At 39.1% G+C, this 18831-nt stretch overlaps 2 protein-coding genes across 2 annotated transcripts; both read left to right on the forward strand.

Annotated features, from left to right (window-relative positions):
• The first annotated feature begins 1593 nt into the window (after positions 1-1593).
• rx1 (retinal homeobox gene 1) lies at positions 1594-7372 on the forward strand. Its single transcript, XM_020613056.1, has 3 exons — positions 1594-1906; positions 5231-5475; positions 6902-7372. The coding sequence occupies exons 1-3, from the start codon at positions 1594-1596 to the stop codon at positions 7370-7372; spliced, it is 1029 nt and encodes a 342-aa protein (XP_020468712.1).
• A 6769-nt stretch (positions 7373-14141) lies between these two features.
• Positions 14142-18825, forward strand: LOC109967487 (fizzy-related protein homolog). Its single transcript, XM_020613091.1, is given in 14 exon segments — positions 14142-14316; positions 15087-15197; positions 15321-15440; positions 15635-15698; positions 15808-15935; positions 16125-16207; positions 16442-16625; positions 16766-16831; positions 16929-17041; positions 17154-17364; positions 17450-17683; positions 18335-18439; positions 18574-18666; positions 18765-18825. Coding segments are annotated over 13 exon segments (1518 nt in total). The 5' UTR covers positions 14142-14316; positions 15087-15122; the 3' UTR covers positions 18807-18825.
• The last annotated feature ends 6 nt before the right edge of the window (positions 18826-18831 follow it).

Here is an 18831-nt window from a genome sequence, read left to right on the forward strand (position 1 = left end):
GTAATTAATACAAGTAGCAACTTTTATTGCATGTGTCCTTGTACCAGCCCGTCAGACCAGGACCTTTTGGTGGATGTGTCTTACACATGTAACTTTTGATGCAATACATAAACTTTATGATTTTGGTGGGATATTAGTGTAAATATGTATCACAGACACATCTCTGACAAACATTGTTCAAAAAATTGATAAGCCAACATCAGCTTCTCTGTCCTGTATGTACATTATTATCATTTCAGTGTTTTCGTTTTTCATGTAGTTCCACGTAATGTTGGACTGGGTGTCCTCAGTGAAAACTTTCAGTGGTTTTTTTGTCTTTACAACAATACATTTATGAAAGAAAGTCTTGTCCTGGCTTCATTAGAGTGGCGCTCCTCTTGTGGGGGTGAATGGAAATGACATTTAAAACAATTACTTGAACAGAAAACCGTCAATCACTCTTAAAGGGGAAGGATTCCAATTAATAACCCTCTCCTAATCCCCTCGTTTCACCTCCTATACGCCCCCTGAGCTTTGTCTGCCTCTCCCTCTCCGTCTTTCTCCTCTTTTAGCTGGCGTCTCAGTTGTTGAACGTTCTTTGCACTGGGTGGCTTTATTTACGTGCACTTTATTGGAGAGTTTCTGTCAGGACAGTTTCCCACATATAAAGAAATTATTTAGAGAGATGCAATGGAAACAGCTGGCTGAGTGACTGTAAGTGGAACACATAACGGATCCGTGGAAGAGTGAACTTGGAGGGTGAGCTGCTGAGAGGAACAGGTGAAGCGCTGGCACCAGCAACCTGTTCAACATATTTACAGTACTTCCAAGAGGTAGGCTCTGACGCAGCTTGTTGCGCTTTTCACTGACACTGAGGTCCAGCTCTGTTAGTTGTCATGTGAGTGTCTGAAACTGGGGAAATGCAGGTTCAAAAAGATAGAGGTGTGCTCAGTCTTTGAACCGTTGAATGCGCTGACCAAATGTTACTCCTGCTGCTCTTCAAGTATCTGAAGTTTGCTCTTTTGCATGTCTGCAAATATGTGTCTGTTTTTAATTCAGAGCAGAGCACAAAAAATAGGTAAAAGAAAACAACCTCAGTTATGAAAAGCAATAGAAACATGCTCAGCAGAGTGAGCAGACCTCTTTCACTGCTGTGTTTAACACTGTCTTGATGGCATTTGTAACAGTTTTTTATTTTAAAAGAGAGATTGTGAGATACACATAGGACTAAATATGACTGGTTTTATGACCAGTGGGTTTTTGTACTGGATAAAATGTGAACACTGAATATAGATGTTGAATTATGAACTTGAACTTGGTTTGTATTTGCAATCAACACTGCACAGCTGCAAGTGATGTTCATGTATTTAAAAAATAAAACAATGGATTAACAAATGTCATTAGTTTCCGTCAGCACACCTTTCATCGTGTGCTGTAGCATAGACTCTGGGCCCCCTGCAACTCTTCAGAGGATAATCAGATTAAGATGGATGAAGGTATAGACAGAAGGTTGTAAGGTAACCAGGTGATCTCTGACCTGCCATTGTGCTTTTAATCCTTCACTTAGACCCTGTTTTTATGACCACAGGCTTGGGTGAGCGCCCAGACGTTCGAATGCATTTATCATTGGATACCATGAGCATGGTGGACGACAGCTGCCTCTCACCCAGCAACTTCCACGAAATAGGGAAAGGTGGGGGCATCACTGCAGGGGGCCATGTCCACAGCATTGATGTCATTCTAGGCTTCAGTAAAGACCAGGACCCCCTGCTCAGTCCTGCCGGGCCCCCAGAACCCCGTAAAGTGGATGTAGATGGCTTGGCGGAGCCTGGGAAGCGGCAAGAGCCCTCACCACACCCGTCCTACAGCGGGCACCTATCTGCTCTAAGAAACGGCAACACAGAGCAGCAGCAGCAGCCACACCATGGTGAGTCAGGCTACTGATGCTGGGAATACTGGCCTCCACCCTGGCAAAGCACATGTTTTTATAGTTGTATATGAGAACACTTGTTTTACACAACAAGGGATTAATCTTATTTTGTGTGAGGGCCTTGGTCGGTGCTGCTCAGTTCCACTTTAAATTTGTTATTGAGAGATATAGCAGCACCTCTTGCCAGCGCTGAAAGGCTGGACTGAGCTTTTGTGTCTATGTTTCACAGATTTAAATTAGGCAAGATAAAACTGATTTTTTTGCACTGAAGTTAGAATAGTGATGCAAAAAAACTCAGATAAACTGATTAACTTTAGTAGCATTAACTCAAAGCTACGAGGTTTTTCCACAAAAACCTAAGAAACATATCAAACAGCATGAATAAGAGTTACAAGCTTCACCACAAAAGTCTAACCTTATAGCTGAACAAGTGCTGATTCTGACATAGAACACAGGTCACATACAGTAGATCTGTTGATCTAAGACAAAACATCCAGTAATACAAATAGTTTGCAGGTCACATTTCTCTGCACTGTAGGTCAACAGTTTTACTTGAATGTTTGGATCTGATCCTGATCTTTTTTTTCCACAGACTTTTACTGCAGTGGAAATGAAACAATGTAACTAACCAAACAATGGAACATAATTTTAGTAGGCTGTAAAATAGCACAATAATTATTCAACACACTGAATGGAAGAAACAAAGTGTTGGAAAAAATCAATCTTGTTCCTCTGTGTTCACAACGGTAGCCTGGTCTCTATGCATATGTGACCTATGAAACACAGTTAATGTTTTGTTTAATTATTTGTGCTATTGTTTGTCAGACATGGCAACTAATAAAAATCCCATTATTTAAATGTGGCACTTTGAGTAGCATTGTTTTTTTAGATTTTCAGGTACAGAATCAATGTGGTACATAGCGTTTCCATGTAGAGACTGTTGCATTAACTGTGTGAAGTGTGTGGGCTGAGATTGAGAGATAAATCACTGAAAAAGATGGTGTAGGGGGTGCAGGTCCCTGAGCTCAATCCCATCCCCTTGTGGAATCCTCCTAATCTTCTCTTCTGTGCAGATTAGATTGTACAGTAGTTCATTCGGCTGATATTGTTATCACTCTATCTCAGAATCAAATTTATCACATTTAATCTGAAGTTATTTTGTCATGCAGGGTCTGGCAGGTGGCAGAACAGCAACTCTCACCAAAAAAAAAAAAAAAACCCAAACCTGTACGCAATTCAAATTCAGTAGCTGAATCCAGGAGGACATTAGTTTTTCTTGAGTAACACACATCAACACTAATGACTTCACCCTTCTGTGTGTAACTGTCCTGTGAAGTCATCCCGGTTCCCCCCTGAATAAGCAACTTGCAGTGCTTGGTGTCAGTTGAAAGGTTCTGCTGGCTGGTCATCAGTGGGCAGCCTTCAGGCCGGCGGCTGTGATGGGCTGACAGGCTGAGAGCTGGTCACTGAACCAGACCTGACCTCTACTTTTGTCAGAGCCTGGCTTTTGTCATAGTTGCTTAATGAGAGATGGATAAACGAACTCCTAAAATCCTGCTTTGCCTTTACCTCTGCTCCGGTTTGTCAGTTGAAAGACCACAGTGACCCCCTCCTTTATCTCCATCAACACATCCTACTGAAAGAAACAGGGTTCCATTTACATACATCTACTGTCAGTTGTTGCCATGAAGCAGTGAAGGATCTCAGCAATGTGTATCAAACGTTCAGAAAACCTCAATTATAAACTACAACCTACTATATAAAGAACATTTACCTTCAAACCTACAGTATTTAGAAACAGTCATTTCACTTTCAAAATATAATTTAAATGTAATTTAAAGCAGCTAAAATTCATACTTTTATAACATTGTATCAAATAACAGTCTGACAGCAAAGTAATAATGTGAAGGGTATCACTCGTGGTCATAAACCTACAGAGATTTATCACCTGAATCTGCAGCTTCCCTCAGCTTTGTAGAGCATTATACAGAGTTTCAGCTTGTTATTTATCTCTGTCTGAACTTGTTTTTGTCACTCACTGCTCTGCAGCTGTTTTCAGTGAAAAGGCTCTAAAAAACCACCTGCTCATCATGAACAGCAGACAGACACACTTCACAACTCACTGGTGAACACAGTGGAACATGTAGCAGCTGAAGAGCCACATGATTCACTCAAGAGTTGGTAGAAACTAAAACAGAGCTAAAAGGGAGCGAATTTCTATTCATTAGGCAGGCAAACCCGACTCTAAATGAATGATAACGCTAACTGCTGGATGTGTAAATAAGCAGCTGTTTTCTAACTTAACTTGATCAGTGCTCACAGCCAGTCTCCTCTGCCCCTGGCTAATGGCTAAATAAGTAAGTAAGTAAATAAATAAGTAAATAATTGTTTAACTTGTATTTGTGGAACAAATAACAGTTTTTTTTCTTCTTAAATGCCAAACTTGCACTTACTTTTTACAGGGACGTGAATTGGGAATTCTAACACTCCTGCCAGAAAAGTTAAAAATCAATTTAATTTACTTTCAGTGACTGACAACTTTCCTAACACCTTGAACAATGTGTAGCACCTGATGAAGGTCTTATCCTGGTGGACATAAACTCACAGGAACAACTATTCTGATTGCCAGATCATCTTTTTTGTATTTTGTTTAATTAAATTAAACAAAAGGTTAATTTTAATCCAGTTTTTTCCAATGTTAAAGATCTTATTTTTCCTTGTGTAATGTTTTCTTTTTCTTTTCTGTATTTTTTTCTGCTGTGATATCCAAAGATATTATTGAAGATTAGGAATGAACGTGAGAAAGAAAAATCCAGATGAAAGCAAAACTGTTTGCTATGATTATGGGAAAGGACAGTTGCATAAAAGCCTCGTAGTGTCAGTAAACAGTAAAGTCTCAGTGGCATTTCTGGAGAGTATTGTTTGTTGTTAATGCTTCAATCACAGTCACAACTATACTGTGGAAATTAATGGAATGAGATTAGTTTTGCACTCCTTGGTCAGTGATAATTACTGTTACAGACTGTATGTGATGTTGTTAAAATAATGTGATTTACAGTTGAGTCCATAAAAGAAAGGAAACTCTTTCATTTCCTAGCAGACAGGTTACTTTTGGAGAAGACTGGAAACAACTTGTTGCGGGTTTCAGACTAATGTCCTCTCTGCTCCAAAGTGGGAACTGCACTCTTCATTTCAACAAACTAAATTTTAAATTTTAGTTATAATACATGATATTTCAACTGCAACCAGACATGTAGAGTACTGTATTGATAAAATTTGCACATGAAAACAATATTGTTTTTGTTTTTTTTTGCTTAACAGATGTATTCACTAACAAATGTGATGAAGACCTGAGCGAGCTGAAGAATGTAGACAGTGATGAAAGCAAGTCTCCTGAGCCATGCAAGGACAATCAGCCCAAGAAAAAACACAGACGTAACCGCACTACTTTCACCACCTACCAGCTGCATGAGCTGGAGCGTGCCTTTGAGAAGTCCCACTACCCAGACGTGTACAGCCGAGAGGAGCTGGCCATGAAAGTGAACCTGCCTGAAGTCCGAGTGCAGGTAGGAGCAACATCAGAGGCAGTAACATGAATCCTTCCAAACATGTCTTTACTCATAACAGTCGAAATGACAGAGATCTTTGATAAGTCCTATTTATATACCTCCTTGGTCTTATTAATATAACCCAAGCTATTTTAGTTTCTTGTATTGTTTTCTCTTGTGTTGGACTGTTCATAAATGTTGTTTTACATCAGAAGCACAATAACCAGACATTCATAGTGACAGTTGTGACTTATACTATTTATAACTGCAGATACTTGTCATGCCTTTTTTTTTACAGTACTCACACTACACTCTGACAGTACAGCCTAAAGAGATAAACTGGTGTGTTTCCAAATCTTAAAGTGCTCTTAAGTGCAGCAGAAATGCACACAGATTATGGCCTTTACCTTGTCAGTGTTAGATATTGACAGGATGTGTGTTTCCAAGTGTTGAAACAGAGATTGCCACTGTCTTATAAAGTCATAACAACAATCAGTTGCAGTCTTGAACAGTGCCTGCTTTAGATTAGCATTAAACTGGATAGCATCATAAAGACAGTCAAGAAGCAACCTAAACTGATGGAGTTGAAATGAAGGGCAAAGAAAAAAAGCAACATTCACAAAGAATCTGGCTAATAATTACTAACACATGGTTTATTTCTGGAGCATTTAGCCAGTAAATGACCAAGTAATGTCCAGTAGGTAGGCTATGTGGCTGTGTTTTATTTAACATCATTAAACATCATTTAACTCATTTACTGAGCTTCCATATCTTCCATTCTTTGACACATTTAATTGTGTATTGTTGACTTTTATTTTATGTATTTTGTGTCAAACTGTTATCTCCAAGCTCAATAATAAACATCCAAGTTCAACTTCTCAAGGAATGTTTGGCTAGTGTTGCCAATATAGTGATGAACATGCAATATGTGCAGTGTAAGAATCTAGGGTTGGTTTTAGGTGTTTAACTGCATTCTTCAATTACATTTCACACTAAATAACTTTAGTTTGAGCAGTGTTTCTGTGAGTGTGGGATCGAGATCCTGCTTGTGTTGCAATCCTGAATGGTTTTGTTCTAAAGTAGAATAATTGTCTCTTTCAATTAAGAGTCTGTATCACTAACGTTCACAACCTGTACAAAATAAGCTCAACAGAAAGTTTCCAGCTTCAGATTTCAATTAAAGTTAGTGACTGGGTCACTACATACTTTAAGAAATGGCAAGGCTATTAAAAAAGAATGCTGATGAAAAGAGAAACAACTGCACACTGACTCAAAGCAAGAAACTTGTTTGTGGACAACATTTTGTTTCCAGTTTGATTGTTATCACTGTACTTAAGGGTTAATACCTAACACTAATCCTTGCATTCATTGCAAGTGAGACCCAGATGAAGGATGAAAAGTTTCTCTTATATACCTAGGATCATGATTTGATTGTATCCTCTAGGTCTGGTTTCAGAACCGCAGAGCTAAATGGCGTCGGCAGGAGAAAATGGATGCCAGCACCATGAAGCTCCACGACTCACCCATGCTCTCCTTCAACCGCTCACCGCCAGTTCATACCAGCATGACTCCAATGACCAATTCCCTCCCCTTGGACCCCTGGCTGACCTCCCCCCTGTCCAGCGCCACACCTGTCCACAGCATTCCGGGTTTCATGGGTCCAGCTCAAGGTCTCCAGCCCAGCTACCACAGCCACAGCTTTCTCAACTCTACTCCCCATCCTCACTCCCATCCTCATCCATCCATGGGTCAGGGGATGCAGAGTATGGCTCCTCCTCCTTATCAGTGTCCAGCACCGTATCCTGAAAAATACCCTCTGGAGGACATGGACCAACGAAGCTCTAGTATCGCTGCACTGAGGATGAAAGCCAAGGAACACATCCAATCTATGGACAAAACCTGGCAACCCATGTGACGAACAAACCTGGCGACATTGGGAAAGGGAGATTCTTGGGTTTTACAGTAACATACACTGAGTACAATGTTTGAAAAGATGACATGTCTTTTCACCTACAGAACAAAGAAGTGGATTTTGAACTGTGAAACTGAGGATTTTAGGACATTTACTTTGCAGTTTCTTTATTTCTTCAAGGTTTTCTCATCTCAAGAACATTAAACAGACACATGATCTCCACTGTCTTGTTAAATTGTTAAATTTAACCGCAAATTACAACACATCTGCCCTCCCTCCAATCTGTAGGCATTTAGTGTTGCCTTGGGTGCTGTAAACTAAAATGTTTTCTTGGTGATACATTGCACTAATCATAATTAACACTCCAAGAGCTGCTGCATACAAAAGATTTTCCCTTATTAACTACTTTTATAATAAATCACATTATATTCACCATCATGCTTTGCTTTGATTAAATGCACATGTTTACACAATTTTATAAACAGCATATCCACTGATACTGGCAGGTATCCATCAGCGACAACAAGCTTTGTCATGGAAAAATGATTATTCCATTCTTAGTGAAACTAATCAGTCATGTGTTACACCTAATGAAGACATGCTAACATAAAAATTCACCTAAAATGTGAAAATTATTATTGTTCCCATCACTTAGATTTTCCTTTATTTGTGTCAACCATCAGACTGAAGTCAGACGAAACATCAAGTTCTGTTGTTCATTCTCTACTTTTCTCCATTTTCATCAGTAACTTTGTTTGTTTGTTACTAATTAATCTAACTGTCAAATTTCCATGGGTCATCTAAGCAGAGTATTATGTTGCTACTTACTTTCAAATTGCAGGGAAGAAGAATCTCTCATTTATGGGCTCACAAAGTGTAAAATACATCATTTGTACTAGAGTCAGAGATATGTTGGGACCTTCTAAGAGGACCAGGGCTAAGAATATACCAAAAACAATCCTGCATCTTTTTCTCACTTGTGCTAAGATGCTTTAAAGAAGGAAGTAAGGGAGGGAAGAAGGAAGGAAGGAAGTTAAAAACCAGCTAGTGAGCAGAGTCACCCACTTTTTGCTTGAGTGGCTGTTGGAGGAGAAAACCTGTTGGCAGCTCAGTGTTGGGTGACTGAATGTCCATGCAGGGCAGCAGAAAGAGCCTTGTGTGATGCACCACCCCACATAGTTTAGTCTTTGTTCAGCACAATTGATCCAAGTGTACCCTCTTTGTCTGAAACTGAAGGGGAGTTGGGGTCCTCAGGCTGCTCTAAATAGGCCCTTTTAACCATTTTGTCATGGAGCGTTTTTTTTTCTTAATCAAAGAAGGAGACACATCAGTCATAGCTGCTATGGTCATTAGTGACACAATATTGGTCTTGTACCATCTGTTACAGAGTTAAGCTCTAATTGTCATAAAGGTAGAGAAGACCAGACCTAACCACAGTTTGTTTTATATGGGCTAAATAGATTATCATTTGTTATTGAGATATTTTAGAATAAACAGGAAGCATCTCACAAAATATGCACAGTCAGAAAAGTTACACTTTTTGACTTCATTATGAAGCAAGTGGAAGACAAAGTCCTTCATCTTAAAGTGCAATTTCAGAATGCTTTTTATTTCATTTTTTAAAATATTTTTCTAAAAAAGAGAGAGAGGGAGGCTAAATTTCTCCCAACTGCCCATTTTTATGGTTGTGATATTTTACTTTAGCATGACATGAACATTGACCTAGCAGTAAGTCACAAGTACAGCTTCAACAACAGCAAGAAGAAATGTTTGTAATTTCATTTAAGAATCCATTGTTGTACTGCACAGAGAGGGAAGAGCCGTGTTACATCTGCTTCTCATCAACTGTCCTCATGTAGTTTATTAAAATGTTGTTGGTGATGTTTAGACCCCCCCATTTGGACAAAGCCACATTGCAAAGGAAATAAGGACAACATTGCACATTAAGAGCTTCTTTAGGATTCTACGCAAATGTGATTTTGGACCATGAATAAGCCAAAGGTTAGATAATGGAAAAACTGCACTAGATGTTTGACATATTTAGCTGTTTTATGTGAAAATGCACAGGATATTTTTCCTGTATGGCTGTTTGGTTCTTATATATTGTAGTTACAGATGGTAGCCTCTATCTGTTTTAGTGATATTATTGTTTTCCCTCTTTTTGAATTTGTCTGGATGATTGACGTCTTTATCTGGAAAGAACGATCTACTGAAAATAAATATAGTTTGATAGAATATGTATCTCCACTGTCTCACTGCACTGACTCATTCCCGCACTGTGTTATAAGACTAAAGATTACTACAGTATAACTGTTATCTGTTATCTGACGTTTATGAGCAGAGACATTTTTCTTCCCTTTCCATTATCTCTCTTCATATAAGTGTTCTTTCTCTCTTTTTTTACCCCTCCCAATCCTTTCTGCTGTTGCATGTTTTGGTGGCAGGGTACCAGCCTGTTAGGAAGATGAGACTCCAATCAATCATGGCTTCCCAGGGGGGCCTGTGACCACAGGGCTCGGACCCCTAATTGCCCTCAGGCTGATCTGTAGGCTCGGCCACTGCAACACATGTCCACACGGGGACCAGGGCTGCCGTGCTAGATGGCCTCTTCAGTGTGTGAATCACTTCATTGGACAGATGGAGGCCAGGATGTACCTCACTTCAAGGGCCATATGGGAAGGAAGGAAGTAACAGAGAAATTTTATTATTTTTTTTACTTGTGCTGAAGTTGTTACACAACAGTGGTGTGTTGCTAGTTACACCCACATTTATCATCATATTTGAGATGCAGAGTTAAGCATCTAATTTCCCCAAAAATAAATACTTGACAACAATGGCAGTGCTTGTACTGCATATATTACATGTTCTGCAAGAACCTATGTAATTTTCAGCAACTGGGATTGAGAATATTTTCACAACTTGAGAAAATGTTTTAAAATGGCTCTGTTCTGCTTTGGAACTAACATTATTTTCATCCCAATGCTTATTAGGGTCTGGATTCAGAACAGTTTTCAGAACAGAATGTTTTCTGGGTCAGAAAATCCAATGCCTAGATCTTGGAATTTATTGGCAGTATCTTAAAGTCACAAACTGCGATGTTTGATATGAAACAAAAGTAAAAACAGTCGTGTGACTTAATCTGTCAAGGAAAACAAAAGAAAACCTGTATTTGAACTAAAATCTCAGGGATAGGCCTAAATGGAATCTGAGGATTTTGTTTGTTTGTCTTTGTCAGTTTTCTGTGGTTGTTCAAAATGGAAATCTGTGGAATACTGTGGAGTGATTTTTTTATTTTTTTTTTATTTTTGCTTGTAATGTACATGAAAATATTCATTTAGCTAACAACAATTATTTTTTAGCAATAGGTAAGCAAAAAAAATGCTTTAAAGCAGTTAGGATAATGGTACATTTTCATCTTTGTTAATAGACATTAACCTGGGTTGTTCACATAGGCTACTGAGGGGAACTGCTAGACAGAGATGTGCAACTAGTTAGTCATCCTTGGCTTGGAAAATTACTGACAATGACTAAAAAAGGTTTACATCACACATGCAGGCTGGGGCAAACACATGCTTACATTCTGAGTTGCTTTTTGTCTTCAAAATCTGATGAAAATCTGTGGAGGTCTCATGGGAATTCTGTGGGCGCAGTTTCTGTCTGGGCTTGATAAGTGATCATAGACATAGCGTTTAAATTTTTATCACTACAACAAGTGTGCAGGTGAGTTTAGAGAGACCTGTAGTGCTGACCTTTGCTTATGGAGTCATATATTAATGATATGCTCAAAGTTTAGCTGCACATTTTGTGGATGGAAAAGAGAAAAAATGCTTTGGACAAGAAAGAACAAAAGAAGACGGACGATGTGAGGAAGTCAGAGTGGGAGAAATTAAAAAGGAAAACACTAAGAAAGAGATTAAGCTGGAGAACAGTGTGGGAGTGTGAGAGACACAAAGGGAGGTAAGAGTGGAGAGGATGAGTGAGAGGGGAGAGAGGGTGGGGTGACTGCTCATCAAAGTTAATGATGTAGAAAATCCCCCAATTAGAGCATTTTCCTGTGTTGCAGGATGAGTTCAGAGCAGGGTCCTCTGACAGCCCAGGGATTAGCACCCAGGCCAGGCTGGGCCGGGCTGAGCCAGGTCTGAACACACACCAACTACTGGATGGCTTGGGCCTGCTCAGCTGGGGCCTGTTCGGGGTTAGAGCCACAGCTAGGGGCCAGGGTAGGCATGCGTTGAGCTGGAGCAAGTGGCATAAAGAGAAGCATGGGAAAAAGAACAGCAAAACAACATGAAAAACAGTTCTGGTGGAGAGTTCTTCTCTATGCCAAATCCATAAAAGTATTCCAATGTGGACTGAAAAAGCCTTTAGATGCTATTTTTGTAAGTTGCTTTCTATTTCTACCTCCTACCAAGAACCTGAACTTTTCAAAACAATGTACCTATTTTCTAAAACAATTGACATTTACATAGGTAATAACAAATGCATGAGTGCAAATACATCTAGTTACCATTGTCTCAGTCTAATACTCCTGGCTCATGCATCTATTTTTCCACAGCATCACATATGCGCTCATCCAGAACATAACCCAGTCTAATCTGGACGTCTGGATTGTACAGAACATCAATCTGTCTGCATATTGCTTGATGTCAAGCAATAAATCACAAGATGGCAGTGATGCAGAGTCTTGTGGCAGTAACACAGGAACACAGATGTTAGTCCCCTTGACAAGATATTTATTCTACATCTGAACTTCATTTTGTCTCTTCACACAACTATGAAATGTTTAGTGTTAAAATTAAACTATGTGTGTTGTCTTTCATAAGGTATGGTAGGAAAAGTGTTCAAAGCACCAGCATCATAAAACATGTTTCTCTGAATTATTAATAATAAAAAAATCATAAAACATGTTCACAGATTTTCATGTTTTGCTTTGTAGTCTAATTATAAATGAAGATGCCAGTCTTCAAAGTTAAACATTGCTGACTGATTTAGAGGAAGCTCTAATTCACCTCTGCTACACAGTTGCTGTGTTCATTAAGAACAACTGTGTCCCTTATGACTAATTGATTAATTGTGCCATCTATTATTTTGCTCCTGCACCCCAGTAGATCTGAAAGGGCCACAGTTGGAGGTAACAGTCTTATTAGAAAGATGCGTTCCTTGCAGAGGATAATAAGGGAAAATAGCAGAATTAATTGGGTTTGATTAAGAGAGCTTTTCAATGGGACACAGCTTTTTCGCATGACATAATTAGAGGTCAGTTGGCGGGGGGTGGGGGGTGGGGTGGGGTTGGTTGTTGGCGCCAGTGTTGTGTGGGTGTGTCTGTGTGAGAGAGACAGACAGAGAGACAGACACAGAGAGTGTGTGTGTGTGGGAGAGCTTCCTTCACACTTGCAGAACTATGTTGTGTGTCCGATGTGGTAAATTTCTATAGGCTCACTCACCAGAAAACTCACTGTGAAGTTCACAGGGGGCTCTCTGTGTGCTCATTGTGTGGGATTATTATCACTACACTTGCCAGCATTAAAGGCACAGTGCTGAGTCTTTTGTTACAGCTACGTGGTCGTTAGCAGTTCATTTCAAGGACTACATTAAAGGGGGTGGTGACAGGAGAGTTCATTTAGCAGTGTTTTTTGATGAGCACATTTGCACACACACACACACACACACACACACACGCACACACTATAAATTTATAATCATGTTACAGTATAATCTAAAATAGGAGGAAGGACATGCTAACCATAAAATCTAAAAATACACCGGAACTGTCATGAACCAGCACCAGGCTTCACATCTGATTAGATTATCAGAGATTTCATTACAAGTCTGCAGGTTTTTGCAGACTACTTGTGATTTCACTGTTATCACAGTTTCAGTGTTTTTGCTTAATAATTATTATATTTTATTTTTTTTAAAGACAATGTACAATACAGATTGTAATCACAATATAGATTATAGACTTGGAATAGAACAGAAAGTGGGTGAGTAGTTGCAGGGTTACAGACAACCCACTTCATACACATTCATGCACTATCCCTCATTTACTTCACATAATTATTATGGGTCCTAAAATTCAGTGTGCTCATTCCTCCTTGGATTAATATTGGGATTTTGCCTAAAAACCTCAAGGTAGCATAAGGGAAATGTATGTTTGCCCCACTGCAAGCAAGATAAGGGTTGCAAACTAGTAAAAATAAGTTCATTAAATGTGAAGGCCTGCAGTAAGGCCATGACTTTTTACCAAGTGAAGTATGAGAATATCTGGGGATTTGAAAATGGAACTAGTATGCCCCCTACGGTTGAAACGTGGCCACGACAGGACCTCGTCCTGTTTTTTCCCATTTATGTTTCAATAAACAAATAAAAGCATGAAGGAATATTATAAACAAAAGATAGAAATAAGTGGAAAATAGGTAAGGGCATGACATTTAACAATAATGCAAACAAATACATAGAAATAATAAATAAACAAAAGGTTTTAAAGCATTTGGGTTTATGGAAATTGTTTATTTTTTTTTATGTCGTTAAGTGACCTCCAATTTACTGCAACTCTAATCTGATAACATCCCAGTGAAGACTAAGTCATAGATATGGGCTTACAGGATCAATGAGAAAGTAACCTTTTATGCAGAAATGTGCAGATACGTATTAAGACACCTGTACTCCAGGTTTGGTAATCGCTGGTCCTGAAAGTTTCTCAGAACTCAAGCAGATAACAAGTGAGCATTTCCATGTTTTGATTTGAGATCACGTGAGACCACAAATGACGTCACGGAGGTAACAAAAATCCCACAATGCAGTGCAATTTTTACTTCAGTGAAACTCAGTTACATGGCATTTGAGAGTGAATATCTTTATATTTATTGCCATAATTCATCTCATACCTCTAGTGGGTGTTGGCGCTGGTGTTTGGTGTTTGGGTTTTCGAGGACTTGCTGGTTGCTGTACGTATGCTGTCTCTTGCAAACACGATTTGTTTAACTCAGAGCTAAGTTGGCTAACGCTAGCTGTCATTAGCTAGTTCGCTAGCTTTTCCTTTTTGGCAACTTACCAACATAACTGATGGTGAACATGCCAATGTAGTGATATTATAAGGCTTTTCGCAATGTTTTGTGTTGATCTCAGCTAGTGGTAGTTTTGTTGAAAGTTAGACATGCCATAAGTGAATCTGTTACATTACACACTCCGAGTTTACAGTAACATTAACCAACTAGTTTTATTCAAGTCTGTTGTTCCAAACATTATTTTATAGATTTGAATCAGATTGGTCGGCTATTACATAATCTTTTGCTAACTTTCTAATCCTTCATTATAAATGCTCCACAATACTAAGCAGCAACGTTTGGATGCAAATAATGCAGCAAAAGTGTAGAAGTGTTTTGGACATATAATGAGGAACAAACAAAACACATAAAGTATGTGCACATATTTTTAGGCCCCATGTCTGTGTATGTAAGCAAAATATGTGTATATAGTACATGTACTTAACGATCATATACAATATTTGACGGGCTATACACCTCATAACCATTCACAGCATATTATGGCATATAATATTAGTTATTCTGTGATACCAGACTTTAGAGCTGTACACATGTGTGCAAATCAAACAATATAGCACAGACCCCAGCAGTGACCCCACAATCCTCCATTGGCTGCCTTTTAGCAGATGTTTAAATTAATTCTTTCTTTCTTTCTTTCTTGTATTTATTAGCTCTTCACAGTCCCAGCCTGCGGCCTGGGGATCTGAATGAGGATGGATCCAGAATATGAACATCGCCTCTTCCGCCAAATTAACATTCAAAATGACAACTTGAGTCCTGTTGTGAGTCTTTCTCACTATTTGTTGTTTTGTTGCACACATACATTGAACTTAATTTTGATAATGTGTAATAAAACTGACCAAAAAAGTGACCAAATTTAAATAGAATTTTGTGCTTTTTTGCAGAAAATGACTCAGAGTTGGACTTCCACTGGTTCCCCATTGTCTTCACCCAGTAAGCTTGGAGACAGATTCATTCCAACCAGAGCTGGGGCCAACTGGAATATCACCTTCCACAGGATCAGTGTATGAAGTTGTGCATGAGTTTGTTCTGGAGTGTGTCTGTGCTTTTGTAAGACAAAAATGTTATTCATATGTATTAGAACATTTTACATATAACAGTGTGTGTGGGTGAAGTTTTTTACATTATGAATGTGTGAGTTCTGTCTGAGAGAAGTTTATTTTAAATCGATGACAGTATCTTTGTTATTTTTAATTAGGAAAATGAGAAGTCACCAAGTCATAACAAAAAACCAAAGGATGCCTCTTCTGATAATATCAAAGGTAAATAAAAGTTTGGGGTCCTATTTTGGAAATTCTGTTACTAGATTATGTTCAATTAGGACCACATTGTCATACTTGTGTATCAGTTATACTTTTTTGCATGTAGTAGACGGGCTTGCCTATTCTGCTTTGCTGAAGAATGAGTTGCTGGGAGCAGGAATAGAAAAGATCCAGGACCCCCAGACTGAGGACAGGCATCTACAGCCATCCACCCCTGAGAAGAGGAGTCTCTTCACTGTATGAACATTTCATGAAATACTCACACAATGTCAGAAGAGACTCACAACATGCTCTTGAAATCCTTAGCAGGAGAACAGAAATTAAGAGCAGAACATTATTTACTCAGTGTAGTTTTTCTTCAGTGGTTTGTGCTATTTTAATAAGGCTGGTAGAGATTGTGATGTTTTCTGCCTATGTTCTTCACAGTATTTAGTCAATACCCAAAGGTCGTCTCCAGAGAATGACAGCAACATCTCCCCCTACTCTCTATCACCTGTCAGCAACAAAAGGTAGAAGTATTTTTGTAAGAGTTTTAGACCTCAAGAATCGTTACCAGGTTTGTGGTTTCTGGTGAAGAACAACAGTCCCATTCATAAAAAGAACCCACTTGCGCACTGACAAAGTAAAGACACTACAAATTCTTGTTCTTTGTCAATGTGGGGGCAATTTTTTATAAATGGGATTGCAAAGAAACTGTACAGTTTGCATCAGGGTTTCATAATGTCCAATTTTTCCTGTTGCAGTCAGAAATTGTTGCGTTCACCGAGAAAGCCAACTCGCAAGATCTCAAAAATTCCCTTTAAAGTTCTTGATGCTCCAGAGCTTCAGGATGATTTTTATCTCAACTTGGTGGACTGGTCTTCTCTCAATGTGCTCAGTGTCGGTCTGGGTACTTGTGTTTACTTGTGGAGTGCCTGCACAAGTCAGGTATTGTAGTCTGTGTGCATATACAGTTTTTGTGGATTTTGAAGTGAGAGAACATAGCTTTCAAACTGTTTATGTATTTATGTTTGATGTTTCTAGGAAGTAAGGTCAATGAATTGATTCCTGAACTTTCTTTTCCTCAGGTAACAAGGTTGTGTGATCTGTCAGTGGAGGGAGACTCGGTCACATCAGTTGGCTGGTCTGAGAGGGTAAGTGCATGATAGATGATAGTTTACTGCATATCGAATGGGGTGGATTTTCTGTTGAGGCACTGTTTGTTAGTTAGAAAATTCTTCATATTTTTAGGGTAACCTGGTGGCAGTGGGGACTCATAAAGGTTATGTTCAGATCTGGGATGCTGGTGCTGGGAAAAAACTCTTTGCCTTGGAAGGACACACAGCCAGAGTTGGTGAGAACATGTGCTGTGTTAAACCTCTGAGGGTTGTAGTGACTTAACAGGAATGATCAAGATGAACTGAAAACGAAGCGCAGTTCAAGGTTTGGCATTCTTGAATGTAAAAAAAAAAGAAGAGATGAGTATGCATTAAACTATCCTGTTAAAAAAACATGAAATGCCGACCAGTTGTCTTCAGGAAGCCGCGATCGTATGATTCTTCAAAGAGATGTGAGGACACCTCCACTGCAGTCAGAGAGGCAGCTGCAGGGACACAGACAGGAAGTGTGTGGCTTGAAGTGGAGCACTGACCATCAGCTGCTTGCATCCGGTGGGAACGACAACAAGGTATAGTTGTTTTTATTAAATCTGCCTCTGTCTTTGTGCATTTACTCACCGTACTCACTGATAAGGGTTTGATTTGTTGTCTCAGCTGCTGGTTTGGAACCACTCCTCGCAGAGCCCGGTGCAGACATACGTAGATCACCTGGCTGCAGTTAAAGCCATTGCCTGGTCCCCTCACCAGCATGGCCTGCTGGCCTCTGGAGGTGGCACTGCTGACCGTTGTATTCGATTTTGGAACACCCTTACATCGCAGCCGCTGCAGTGTATGGACTCCGGCTCTCAGGTCTGCAACCTGGCCTGGTCCAAACATGCTAATGAGCTGGTGAGTGACTCCAGATTCACACTTTGCACAGTAGATTTGCTGTCTATATTCTATGAAGTTATGAAAAAACAATTATCATTGTAGTAACACTTGCAATGACAATAAGGTGCTGCATGGCACATTTTTATGCATCAAGACAGCTAATGTTAAACAGTTTGGTCTTAATGATTTAGGTTGGTTATAGCAAAATGGGCAGTTTATTTTTAGTTATTTTACATTTTGACTTAATTTTTTTATCAATTTACAAAAATGTCTCTTTCACATTAGTCTCTATCTGTTAATTGGCCTAATTCACTCATACATTCAATTCCCTAAACCTACATTCACTGTTATTTAGTGTTTAAAACATCAAGCAAACAAGTCCAAGGGAGTCAACACAAAAGCATTGTATATTCATCTTAATTGTAATTCATTGGCATTTTTCAGTAAACCATGGTTAGACCACTGGTAGCTTCTCTTTCTGTTAATTAGGAAAACATATAGAGTAAGAGTAATACAACTGTCTGTCGACAAACAAGACCATCACTGAGAAAATGGTCTTGTTTATTTTCAGTTATATGCATTAAATGTGTCTCACTCAGCTTGGTATAATTTATTCATAGTGAATTACCCAAAGGCCTGTTTGAATTATAATGTTGTCTCTCTTTCCAGGTAAGCACCCATGGCTACTCTCAGAACCAAATCTTGGTCTGGAAATATCCAGCTCTCACTCAGGTGGCCAAGCTCACAGGACACTCCTACAGAGTCCTCTACCTGGTAAGTACAGTATGTGTTTACTTTCTGATGAGAATGAGATCTTGCCATTGGTCATGTTAATGGAAAAGCTGGTCATAATTGCTAGCACATGTGGCAGATTCATAAATTAGATTTCCGTTCTTTTTAAATACTAGGCCATGTCCCCAGATGGTGAGGCGATAGTGACAGGAGCTGGAGATGAGACTCTACGCTTCTGGAATGTATTCAGTAAAACACGCTCAACAAAGGTAAGAAACAGTTTTTGGAAAGTGGTTTCTGTCATTACAAACCCACTCATATTAACCAAAAAAAGTAATTAATCAAGTTTCTTTGTCTCATGTTTCAGGAATCTGTATCAGTTTTAAATCTCTTCACCAGGATACGATAACTTTAACCCAATGTAAAATTAAAAA

This window comes from Monopterus albus, unplaced genomic scaffold (assembly GCF_001952655.1).
Source record: "Monopterus albus unplaced genomic scaffold, M_albus_1.0 scaffold129.1, whole genome shotgun sequence".
Taxonomy (NCBI): Eukaryota; Metazoa; Chordata; class Actinopteri; order Synbranchiformes; family Synbranchidae; genus Monopterus; species Monopterus albus.